General features: G+C 43.1%; 1 protein-coding gene across 1 annotated transcript; it reads left to right on the top strand.

The window, feature by feature from the left end:
- The first annotated feature begins 304 nt into the window (after positions 1–304).
- On the top strand, positions 305–10,832 carry mybl1 (v-myb avian myeloblastosis viral oncogene homolog-like 1). Its single transcript, XM_030769252.1, has 16 exons — positions 305–327; positions 3,357–3,456; positions 3,731–3,802; positions 4,492–4,584; positions 5,632–5,852; positions 5,953–6,139; positions 6,294–6,368; positions 6,825–6,923; positions 7,732–7,962; positions 8,333–8,707; positions 8,835–8,974; positions 9,146–9,260; positions 9,350–9,466; positions 9,590–9,700; positions 10,347–10,523; positions 10,707–10,832. The coding sequence occupies exons 1-16, from the start codon at positions 305–307 to the stop codon at positions 10,830–10,832; spliced, it is 2,262 nt and encodes a 753-aa protein (XP_030625112.1).
- Positions 10,833–12,439: the final 1,607 nt, after the last annotated feature.

Here is a 12,439-nt window from a genome sequence, read left to right as displayed (position 1 = left end):
CAGGATAATTTAGACACGACTGTTTAATAATCGTTGCGCATTTTTATGGATGTCTGGACGGATCATTACTTGAAGATCGCATCCTTCGGATATAGAGGTGTAATTACAGTTCGCCCTGCTAGCTACCCTCGATGACATCATTTTTACACGGAAAAGAGACACATGTCTGACAGCGAGTTGTCTGGATAAATGTTTTGTGCATCAAATCGCGACGTTTTTGGATTTTATACGAACCTGTGATTGTGGATTTTAGTGACACTTGTTCTGACAGAGAGAAAACTGGTTGAACCACGGAGTGGTCACTATGGCCAACATGAAATCCCGTGGGTAAGTTATAAATGACAAAAATGATTATTATTTGAATTTAATAAATATTGTCAAACAGACAACAAACAAATTGCTTTAAGATAAACAGAAATGCCCTCAGACGGCAGTTGTTCCAACTGAACTGACATCTACAACCTAGAAGTATGATCGGTCATATGGCTAATATTTGACACATCATGTGCACCTGCTGATTCTCCTTCGCTAACCTAGCGTAGCTGTCCTGCTTTGTAATATTAGCATGTTCAAATGTTAAATGGAAGGGTTTGGTTATTTGCGTCGGTACGATGTGTTCGAGCTACTATACTGCGACTCCAACTAACGGCACTGTCAGTGATCTGTGATTAATTAGTTAATAGTAACGTTTGGCTAGAAACCTTACTTTTACTAGCCTGTTAGCACGAGGAAAGTTGCAAGGTAACCAAGGTTAGCTAATATGTAGTTGCTTCCAGGAGATGACGAACTATTTAGTTGGCTAGCCAGTACTTAATATTTATGCATACCTGGCCTGCTAGTCATCCCAACTTGAGGACCAAACAAGTTAACTTTTTCATGAAAATAAGTAATAGACTCTAAAGGCTAATATCAGAATTCAAACTTCACGGAATGATGTAGAAATTCCAGGGTAAATAGGCTTCCGAGGCAGCGTGCCTGACATGTGTCGGCAGGGCATGTCATTTTCCGGCCACTGCGGACCGAACTGTCAAGTCAAAACTTCGCGGTACCTCTTAAGGTCGCATCTTCAATAGCTCAATCACGGCAGCCAACGGACCTTGAACACAAAACAATGTGTTTTAATTCACAATTTCAGAGCGCATGACAGCAAATTATGTGGTAAAATTTTCTCTCACGACACATTTTCAAAGGTTACCTAACTTTTCGTCTCGTTACTCACGGTCCACCTATAAGCTGCCTTTGGTTTGCGATAACATAGATCGCCAAAGCCATACGTGGACCAGACTTTATAAACTGAAATGAATATTAAAATGTATAGGCTATCTCTACCTTAAATATTCTTAATTTCACCGTCTATATTATTACTACGTTGATACAGTGTGATATGGTTTATTTATTACCCCTTAAATTCCTTACTTTATATTACTGAGCTGAAAAAAGTTGGTCACACGAGTTGGCGTTTCGGTGTTGTAAGATTTCATGCAAGTTAAAGACTGATATATGGTATGATGGGTGCTTTTAATTGCCACTAACGTGACGACGACGTAAATTAAGGATGAATGAACGGCTCAGTGATGCATGTGTTCTTTCTCGCACCCCTTTTTTTGTGCCTCTTCTAAAAAGATGAAGGGGTGTGGGGTGGGCTTAAGTCTTCTGTATCAATGGAAGTTCAAGTTTGAATGTTTGCTTCAAAGTTTGATTCTAGGGAGCACTGCTTGGAGGATGCTTGGTAGAGGAGTGCTCTCAGAATATTCTTCAGAAAGCTCCGATGTTATCATAACTTACTGAGCCGCTTTAGTTTAAGGTTGAATGAATTATTTTTGGGAACACTGAAGGCTTGTGCTTCATTTCAAATGATATTATTATTCTCATGAATCGGAATGTAATCCTACTGGATGAATTTGAACCCTAGTTTTATGTGGATAAACAGCCTGTGCCTTGCTATTGGCTGAGTGTCTGGCAGGCCTGCCTACTGTTTTGATGATGCGAGATGTGCACCTCTAGAGTAGAAAGAGGCCGTTGATTTCATGCACCCCGCCCCCACCTCCACCTCTCTCTCACTCTCTCTCTCTCTCTCTCTCTCTCTCTCTCTCTCTCTCTAACTCTCACTCTCACTCTCACTCTCTCTCCTGGAGAGGGGAATTCATGCTAAAATTCAATTGGCATGTTTCTTTGCTGAAGTACCTCTTTCATCAGGAGCCAGTAATACACTGAACCAGTGGGAGGCCTTGTTCGACTCAGAAACAGCATGTATCAGATACAAAACAGGCATTTCGGACTTCCATATTTGTACCTTTACAGTCAGCGTTGGACTTTTGCCTGTTAAAACCTTTAAACATTTCCATCCTTGTTAGCTATGTGTGGTAATAAACTAAATGGAATCTCCTAGTAGAATATATCAATAACTCAACCAAAACTTTCTCTGAAACCTCAGACTTGTATGGATTCAACCTTTAACGCCTTTTAATATCACAGACAGCATTAAACATCTATAACTCTTTTCAGTGAGCATTTCTGTGTGGAATGTAACACTGTGAAGTGAATTAAATGACCAGTTTAGTCTTAAAGAAAGCTGTCTGTGGTGTCTGTTCTCTTATCCACTGCAGAAACAATCACACACACACACACAAGTTTGTATTCAGGTATCCCAGGGCAACTCATCTGCTTTGCCCTGTACTGTGTGGATTAAATACTCTGCCCCTCACTGTAGGGAAATGTTGCCGGGCAACCGGGCATTCCTACAGACTAAGTAGTTCCGCACAGACGAGCTCTCTCAGGATCAACCACCTTGGGAGTACGGGTTTGGATGAACATTTGAGCGAGGTGTTCATTGTTACATTTTTAAAAATGATTTAAAACTATCAGTCAAGTAGAAGAATGGGTGGGGGTAGTGTTTTTATGAGAGATGTTAAGTTTCAAAACATGTATTTGGAAATGGTAATTATCTGGCACTCAGTGAGGTCATGAAGCGTGCTCAAGCACTTCACCACCTCCTTAATTATACTTTGGCATGTCCTGTTTAATCCACCGGAAGCCTCTGCTCATTTCCATCTGAGAGTTCATACTGATTGGATTTTAGTCGGACTAATTACTTTATAATGGGTTTGTTAAAATGTTGGTACAGAATGAATTGAATGCTTGACGTTTGCGTAGCTGCTGTAATATGTTATCGTGTAGAGAAACCAAATGAGTTACGATGCATTTGTCAATTTCATTACGGTCTGTACACCAACTTACGACGGGGTCTACGGAAGCCTGTCTTTCAGAGAGTAGGCTTAGTCCTTGGTCTCTCTGTCTCATTTTCTGGCTCCCTCTCTCTCTGTCTCTCTCTCTCTGTCTCTCTCATACCTCTCCAGTGAGGATGAGGATGAAGAAAGACACTCTACAGACCCCGAGTGCAGAGACTCCAAAAACTCCAAGAAGACTGTGTGCAAAGTCAAGTGGTCTCGGGACGAGGTAACTCACGTCTGTGTGTATGTGTATGAATGATATATGTGTTTTTGCAGCATTTGAAAGCAAGTAGAAAAATGGGTGTTCACCAGCGCCCATTCAAATGTTTAGGTGATGTTATGTTTGGCTACTCTCTGCTGTACTGCAGTGGAAGGGTGTGTTGTTGATTTAACTGAAGCGTTGCTAACCGTGTATATAAAGGGCCCGCTTTGGGAAAAGAAGTCACCGTGCCTCATCGTAGCCTGGTCGTCATCATGGCTTTTTTTTTCTCTGTTTCCAGGACGAGAGGCTTAAAAAACTCGTTGAGCAACATGGCACTGAGAATTGGAGACTGATCGCTAGTTATTTCCCTGTAAGTCTCTCCTTACCATAGAGAGGCTATATTACCCTGCTATATGTAGACACTGAATTCATTTCTGTGTAGCATCGTATATTTCTTGTTCCAGATTTGTCAAGATTTTTTTAAATTCATTTATAGATATTGTTTGCATTTTTTTCCCTTTCAGATTGTTTTATCTTTAAATGTTCACTATGCATGATATATGTTTTATGCAATGTTATGGAATGGGGGCCTGTGTTACCAAGGTTACCCAAGTGTTCTGAGCTGTACATATTAATGTAGTAATTACACAGGAAAATACAATTCTATGCTGCACTCTCTCTCTCTCTCTCTCTCTCTCTATATATATATATGTATATATCATTATAACATTTCATTGCATTTAATCAGTTCGGATATGTCTGTGGAATATTAATGTTTAATCATTCAAAACGACATAGTAACAACAACGTAATAGTGTGGTTATTATGTCAGCGTAGAGTCAGAATGAATCAACACGCTGTAATGTTCATTTCACTGTCACTGATATGAATTCATTACTACTGTCTAAGGGAGTCAGGATAATTTCCCACCCAGCAGACGGTTTTCTGTAGCGGTTTCCTGATGAATAATGAGAGTATTCTGGGGTACGGCTGTGTGTTTTCATGAAGAGGGAATGGCTCTTGTTATTAAGGTGGGTTTTTTCTGTTGTACTTTGACAGTCAAGAACAGATGGGCAGTGTCAGCACCGGTGGCAGAAGGTCCTCAACCCAGAGCTGGTCAAAGGACCCTGGACAAAGGAAGAGGACCAACGGGTAAGAGGAGCCGGACTTTGCACAAACTGGAAAAAAGAAATAAGGAATGGATGAATAGAGGGAAGGTGTTGAGAGTGTATGGCTGGACAGAAACTTGTGAATTCTAAGTTGGCCTGAAAAGGAAAATGTTCACTGTCATGAATTTGAGACAGAAGTTATGTCTCGTTACACGCAAGAATGTTCCTATCGTGTGGATATTTACAGAAAACTGTTTTTTTTCTTTTCTTCTGTAAATAAAAAGAGAATTTAAGAATGAGGAAAACTGACCAAAAACGCCACGTGTTTATAGCCTACATTTTTTGGTTCCTCCTCAAAATCTCTCCTCAATCTCGTCTTTCCAAAAACATTGAGAAACACATGTGCTCCGGACCTAAGAAGGCACTGTGTATCAACCTGTGTTTCAGACTTTGGCCCTGGCCACGGGCCCACATGCCATATCTGAGAGGTGAAATAATGCATTCCCCCACTGGCAACACACGACGCCTCGGCTTCAGCAATTCTAAGAATGATGTCTTGTTCTCCAACAACAGAGCTGCACAGTGTTGTTTTTTCCACTCTGACACTGTAAAATGGCTTAACTGTGTGGGGAAACTTGGGCATCATTACAGGACTATGCAGTTTTGAAAGAGAACAAAACGATGAATAACCTTAACCAGTTACAGCAAACTTTTACAATATACATTTAGTCATCTTGGAGAAATAAAACCGGGGTATTTGGTATGGTCGATAAGTTATTAATGAGTAAAATTTTAAGTAACAATTTGATAGGTTATTAATAAGGAAAGTTTTAAGTTACAATTAATTGCTTAATATGCCATTTTCCATGTCAGATAAATCAGTAGAGAGCCTGTAAAAAAAATAGTTATCAAACATTCTCAACCAGTTTGGTCAGCTTTAATAATTTATCTCATTAATCATAAATTCTAGCTTGTAGAACACACATTGGAAATGTTGTTCTCCTCTCAGTAAGGTCAAACTGTTTATCAGGTCAGCATGACTGTTATAACACAGCCTTACTCTTTCTCATCTTATTCTGGAATTCCTCAGGTAATAGAACTGGTGCATAAGTATGGACCCAAGCGGTGGTCCGTCATTGCTAAGCACCTGCAGGGTCGTATCGGCAAACAGTGCCGGGAACGCTGGCACAACCACCTCAACCCTGAGGTCAAGAAGACCTCCTGGACCCAAGAGGAGGATCGCATCATATACGAGGCCCACAAACGACTGGGCAACCGATGGGCTGAGATCTCCAAACTGCTGCCTGGGAGGTGGGATACTTTCGGCTCCCTAACATTTCAGATATTTCAAAATACCCAAATGCTTCGCGGTCTTATTTGTCGCCTAACTTTTCGCGACTGGTTTTCGCAGGACGGACAACTCCATAAAGAATCACTGGAACTCCACCATGCGGAGGAAGGTGGAGCATGAGGGGTACCTGCAGGAGGACACCAGAAGCTTCAGCATGGAGCCAGCCGTGAAGAAACGCCACAAACCCTGTTCCACAGCAGATATCCTACAAAGACAGGACCAGCTGCATATGAATGGTCAATCACAGGTGATCACTCGTTTTCGTACAACTTGGCGGACGTATCCACGCCTTCTCCTCCTCCTCGTTGTTGATGATGCTGGTGGCCAGTTATGGATTTGTAGATTGAAAAACTAAAGGTGTGTTGTTGTTCCTGTTTTTTTTTCGTGTAATGTGTTCACAGTTGGCGGGATACTCGTATGGTTCTCTGAATGGACAATGCATGGAGAGCATTACTGAAACGACCAGCTTTATGTCGGTGAGTAGCCCGTTTTGTTTCTCTTTAAACCCAGTCGGCCATTCGGCACAGTGCTTTTCTCTTACTTTCCTCCTTCATAAACCTGTCCCTCTCTTCTCGTAATCAACGAAAGGATGTCACTGTTGTTTTGTCTTTGTGTCTTTAACTGTTTGAACTGCATGCGTGTGCTGTGGTGTTTTGAGACATTCGTCCTTAGAATTTCACCGGGGCATCGCGTAAAAATTCAGAATCTGATTTGATCTCATCCGTTTTACTAGAAAATTCCAAACTGGCCCCAGGGCCCGTAGGCCAAACTTAACTGTAGAGCGCCCCTTTTTGTCCGGTCTTCGATTCCTGATACCCGGTGAAGTTTGGGATCTGGCTCATAAAGTGCAGCGTGATTGTGTCAGTAAACTGGTTGTCTCTCCGCCTCTTCTCCCGTCCCTTCCTCCTTTCTTCCGGGCCTTTCTTTCACAGCCGTGCCAAGACGACCCTGACAAAGAGCAGAGAATTAAGGAGCTAGAGCTTCTGCTCATGTCAGCTGAGACTGAAGTCAGAAGACAATGCAGCATCCGTGTAAGAACCACTGTGTGTTCGCATAGCGTAGCGCGCTTTAGTCTCCTCCATCACCTTCCCAACCCCCAACTTCCTTATCCTTACTCCCCCCCCCCCCCCCCAACCCTCCCTATGCCTGGGCTGACCCTCACACTGCTTCCCTGCCTCTCAACGACCTGCTGTTGTTACCCAGAGGTCAAAGTGCACGCCATGAGCATGACCGGCCTACGGTTAAGCTTGGGAGAAGATGCTGTGACTATTAAAATGTCACATTTATTTATGTGTGTGTTATTTAGTTATGTGATCTTCTTTCATTGGAGTTTTTCTTTTGAATCCAAACTGATCTCGCTTTTTGGAGAAAATTGCTCGCTTCAAAGATGTGGTCTACTCATCTTTTCATTTCTCTGAAAAGTTATTTATGTCATCGCTGGTTGAAATGTGCTTGCTGTGGAACACGTTACCAGGGATGAGAAGCTGATTTTCAGCTTGGAAACATAAAATGTAAAAGCATTCTGTCACTGATGAGGATCAATGAACAATTGAGTTCAGAATTGTGGTCGCAAGTTGTTCATTGGTAGATGAAGTGATCAGTTGGCTCATTGATTATTTGACCTTGAAGCCTCTGTCCCCTCACTGTTTGAGATGAGCGGTCTTGTTTTAGAGGACTCTTGTTTATTGACCAGGGCATTTCCTTTTTTCCCCTTTTCACCCCATCCTTCCTCGATCACTGAGTCTTCCTTATGAAAACATTTCTGTTCCCTGCCTCCTGAAATTCCCTGCTTGTTCTCTCGCTCATTCATTCCCAACTCTTTGGTGCGAATCTCCACAGAACCCAGAGCGCTACTCCAACTGGTCAGACAGCCTGGCGGATGATACCATGACGACCACAGAGAGCCTGGAGGAGGGCGGGGTTGACCTCTGTCAGACGGATGAGACTCAGGGCTCGGCAATGCCACTCCAGGTCTCTCCCAGCAAGTTCCTGGCAGTGGAGGCCAGTGCTGTGCTCTCAACTCTACAGACTATCCCAGAATTCGCCGAAACCATGGAACTCATCAACTCGGTGAGCAACGAAAGATATTGTGCAACTGGAATGCATTGAATAATATGTTATTTTGGATATATTGATATTATGATTGTTTAGGGACATATGAGGGTGTGGTGTGTTAATAGTGTATGAATAAAAACATGAGAAGGTCCAGTTACGTTTGTTGGTAAATTGTCAAAGCAGTCAGCCATTTAGAATATAAACATTGCCTGACCAAAGAATACCTTAATGTTTTCTAAATGTGTCCATTCATTAAACATAAAACATTGTTGCTGGCATCAAGCAACAATCATAACATATGAGTTTATGCTGACTCTGTAACATGTGTTATTGGTTGTATAAGTTCTGATTTGAAAGTTCATTGTAGACGTTTCTGCCGTCTCAGGATCCCATGACCTGGAGTGAAGTGACCAGCTTTGATGTCTCTGAGGCGGCGACCCCTCCTAAGCACCCAAACCCGACCGGGCTGTACCCCCAGCAGGCCAGGGGCACAGAGAACATGGGCTACAACCTGGAGACGCCCGTCATGTCGGAGCTGGGCCGACAGTGTGCCCGTGTGTGCCAGGGCAAACCCGCCCCTCAGTCGTCCCCCACCGTGGCCAGGTTTGGCTCCCCCCCTGCATCCATCGTGAGGAGGAAGAGGAGAGATCGGGGAGAGCAGTCTCCCTCCGATGACAGGAACTGCGCCTCCTTTTTAGATGCGAGCAACAACTCACCCCAGAACACACCTGTCAAGGCCCTGCCCTTCTCCCCCTCACAGGTAAAATAGATTCAGATCAGTAACCACGCACTGAAAGAACTCTTTATTCAGAGTTTTCATCGTGTCGTTTCGGTTTCAGACGTAGAGTGTGCTGATTTTATCAACCGTTTTCTTTGCTTGTTTCCAGTTCTTCAACATATCGGGTGGTGAGCACTTAAACCTGGACAATCCGGCACTGACGTCCACCCCAGTATGTGGACAGAAGTGTTTCCTCAGCACCCCACATCAGAAGGAAACAACACCCAAACATCAAAAGGAAAATGCTGGGTAAAAGAGTCCTCTTCACGTCCGTGAAATTACATCCCGTTTCCTGTTTACGTTAAACCTCCTTCCTGATTTCATTGTTTATCCCACCTTTAATGGTTTGACTTTGACCTATGTCACCTTTGCTTCCACCATCTATTTTAAATCTTAGACTAAAAAAAAACTTTTGTTCAGATTCAGGACGCCTAAGATCCGGAAGTCCATAATGGGCCACACCCCTAGAACACCAACTCCATTCAAAAACGCCCTGGCTGCACAGGAGAAGATGCATGGACCCTTAAAGGTGGTGGTAAGTGTGATACCTTTTCACATATACCTAAATGCATTGAGTCTGTCTATGTTTCTGCATACAGATTGTGTGTATGTGTGTGTGTGTAGCCTCAGCCATTGGCTTTCCTGGAGGAGGACATCAGAGAGGTACTGAAAGAGGAGACAGGGGCGGACATCTTTACCCAAACTCACAGTCAGCCTGAATACACAGCCTGGAAACAAGAGGTCTCACACCACTCTCATCCTGTCTGATGGTTTCTCAGCCATGTGCCGAGTCCTACAGTGTGTTCTCCTTGTTTTATAGCACAGGCTAGTCACTGTCTTTTCATTCCGTGTTTTCACTTCCAGCCGGACGCTCCTGCCAGGAAGGTGAGGAAGACTCTGGTATTGGACTCATGGGGCAAAGATTACCTTAACGTACAGCTGTTTCCTCAGGAGCAGATGAACAACAACATTCAGGTGAGTATCACAGATTACCGTCTGTCCTCATTCTGTCCTCATTTACTCATCGTTCTCTCTCTTCCTCTTTCATCCCTGAACCAGATAGTCTTCTAAAATATATTCACATATTTAATGTATCACAAATACATTCAAATAGGACTAGGTAAATAAAAGCTCCCCCCTTAGTGGGCCCTCAAATGGTACGTCCTCCATTAGGGATTCATGATTTAAATCCCGTCTGCATCACTCTGGCCAGCTGTAGTCGCAGGTCCAGGGGAATGGATGTTTCCGTTGGGCAGCTGGGTCAGCCAGGGTCCCTCTCTTACTGCTCGTTGGTGCTCAGTGAAGGTCTACATAGCTGTGTATTTACAGTTGTCACGCGAATCGCACTCTCCACCGAGCACCTTCAGCTGCCAATATCGTGAAAAGTTGCAAATATCATGAAAGCTTGCCTTCATGCACTGGAGGAAGCATGTGTGTCATTCAGCTAGACTGAAGTGACTGCTATGCACTGGGAACTCTCTTAACGGCCGCTCCACATTCAGGAGATAATTGGGATAATTAAAAAAAAAAAAAAATTAAAATAAAGACCCTTTTATTATTGTGTTGGATCCACCAGCCGTTCTGAGGTGAACGGGTTTGTCTGTCTGTGTGTCGGGCACAGGGCGACGGCCTGTTGACCAGTTCTCTGCTGATGACGACTCTGCCCGAGAGAGAGGAGCACGTGGAATCTCCCAGCTCAGTGAAAGAGGAGTCCTGTGTCCCCGCCTGCCCTATCAGCCCCAGGCCCGAGAAGGAGATCTGCGTGCGGAGGTCCTCCTTTTATCAGACGCCAACACAGGTACCATACCTCCGCCCGTTAACCTTTGTCACAGCATACTGGACGAGCGACACGGGAATGTTGGGAGGCACACATACGGTTTAGCATCTCATCAACCGTACGACGGGGTGGGGTAAACATAAAGCGTTTTGGAGATTTTTTTACGCATTCCTCTGAACCGCGTGCGATTGGTCCGTCCGGCAGGTAACCAGCGAATGGGAGGCCGTGGTTTTCGGGAAGACCGAGGATCAGCTGATCATGACGGAGCAGGCCAGACGCTACCTGAGCTCCCATCCCTCCACCTGCACCTCCAGAACACTCGTCCTCTGAACAGAACCTCTACACTACCGACCTGTCGCCAAGGCAACCAAGCTCTCCCCCTCACACAACCCGGTCTCAAACACTTAGACAATCTGGTGTAGACAACTAAACAACCACATCTGTAGATATTTAGTTAAAACACCTAATAATTACACGTTGTATCGCTGTGTACTTTAATACAAAAAAAAACAAGGGCATACCGTAGACTGACGACAAACCAGAGTTTCGTCTTTGGAAAATGTACAGAAGGTGTCTGTCAGGCTAGGTTACATTTTACTTGTAGCCTAAAGAGAATGGCCAGACCGTTTTGCAGACTTTAAGACGTAGACAGTGAGTTGCTAGTGTCGGCTGCTTTCGAGTATCGTTTCGTGTAAGGAAAACTGAAACTTTTTAAAAATGTAACAATTCACATCGCTAGCTGTTGTTTTTTTCCATTTTTTAGCGTGGGTTTTTCTCTGTTGAAGATTTTAAAGATATGATGTCTTTAGGAATTGGAGAGCACTGGCAGTGATGCACTACTGATTTTGGTTGGCTGCAGAGCACAGGGGCTAGAACAGAGTGGGGTGTTTTTTTTTAGGAGTAACTGGATAGCACAGGAGCAGGGTCCTTTTTCTTTCATATGAAGCTCAAGTATATGCAGGTGTTTTCCCCCAGCCTGGCACAAATAGACCTGATTTGTGCGAGTCCTAGGGCCCTGAACAGCAGACGTAGTTGTGTTCGACCGGGGGTCGGGATAAAAAAAAAAACCTCTTTGACTGTAGCTTTTAAAAGACGGAGGTTCCCGTCATAGCACTTGCAAGTTGACTGTTTCTGCTCAAACAATAATGAAAGTTCCGCTCCACGTTTCCGAAAGTATGGACACTTTTTGAATGTATTGTACAGCGTGTAACTGCAAAGTTGCATAAAACGGAAGGGTACCTTTTTAAAAAAATTTTTTTCTTTTGTTTTTGTTTTCGTTTTTTGTTTTTTGTTTTTGTTTTCCAATTGTATTTATTTTCTGCTCAAAACATGTGAGTTATTGAAATGTATGTAACACCTGGATTTTCTGGTTGAGAGATCTACCTACGCTGGCAGATGTAAAACTGCAGCCTAAAAAAATTTCAATTTTAATACTTTGCTGCTTTTTGGATTTTCTCTTTATCTGCTCCAGATCATGATTGGTACTTATCTTAACGCGCATATCATAGCTGGCAAGAACAGAATCCAAGTTCCAAGAACAGATATGTAGATGAGGTGTTTTTTTCTTTCTTTCTTTTTTTTTTTTCTTTTTTTTTTTTGTCGTTCATTTAGGGCCATAGGTTGTATTTATTAAATCTTTACTAATTTATTTATTTCAAAGATATAAAGATAATCTTTAAGTATATTTCCGTTCTATTAAATAAAATGGATTTGGCTTCCATCTTTGCGTTTTCCAAATTATAATAACATACACTGCCACTAATCTCTCTTTTGTTCTGTGAAATTGGGCGAAACATAGTTTATAAGAGTTTGATACAGTAGGTACACTCTAGGGGTGCCTATGTCCTTTCTAGTTCCTTCACCTTTGTTCTGCTGAAGACAGTTTATAGGTAGCAGCTTTTTCAGCCTCCAATGTTTTAAAGTAGGCAAATCGCACT

The sequence above is a fragment of the Chanos chanos genome, chromosome 3, assembly GCF_902362185.1.
Source record: "Chanos chanos chromosome 3, fChaCha1.1, whole genome shotgun sequence".
NCBI classification, from domain to species: Eukaryota; Metazoa; Chordata; class Actinopteri; order Gonorynchiformes; family Chanidae; genus Chanos; species Chanos chanos.
Note: the sequence above shows the minus strand (reverse complement) of the source record. Positions and strands in the feature narration are given on the sequence as shown.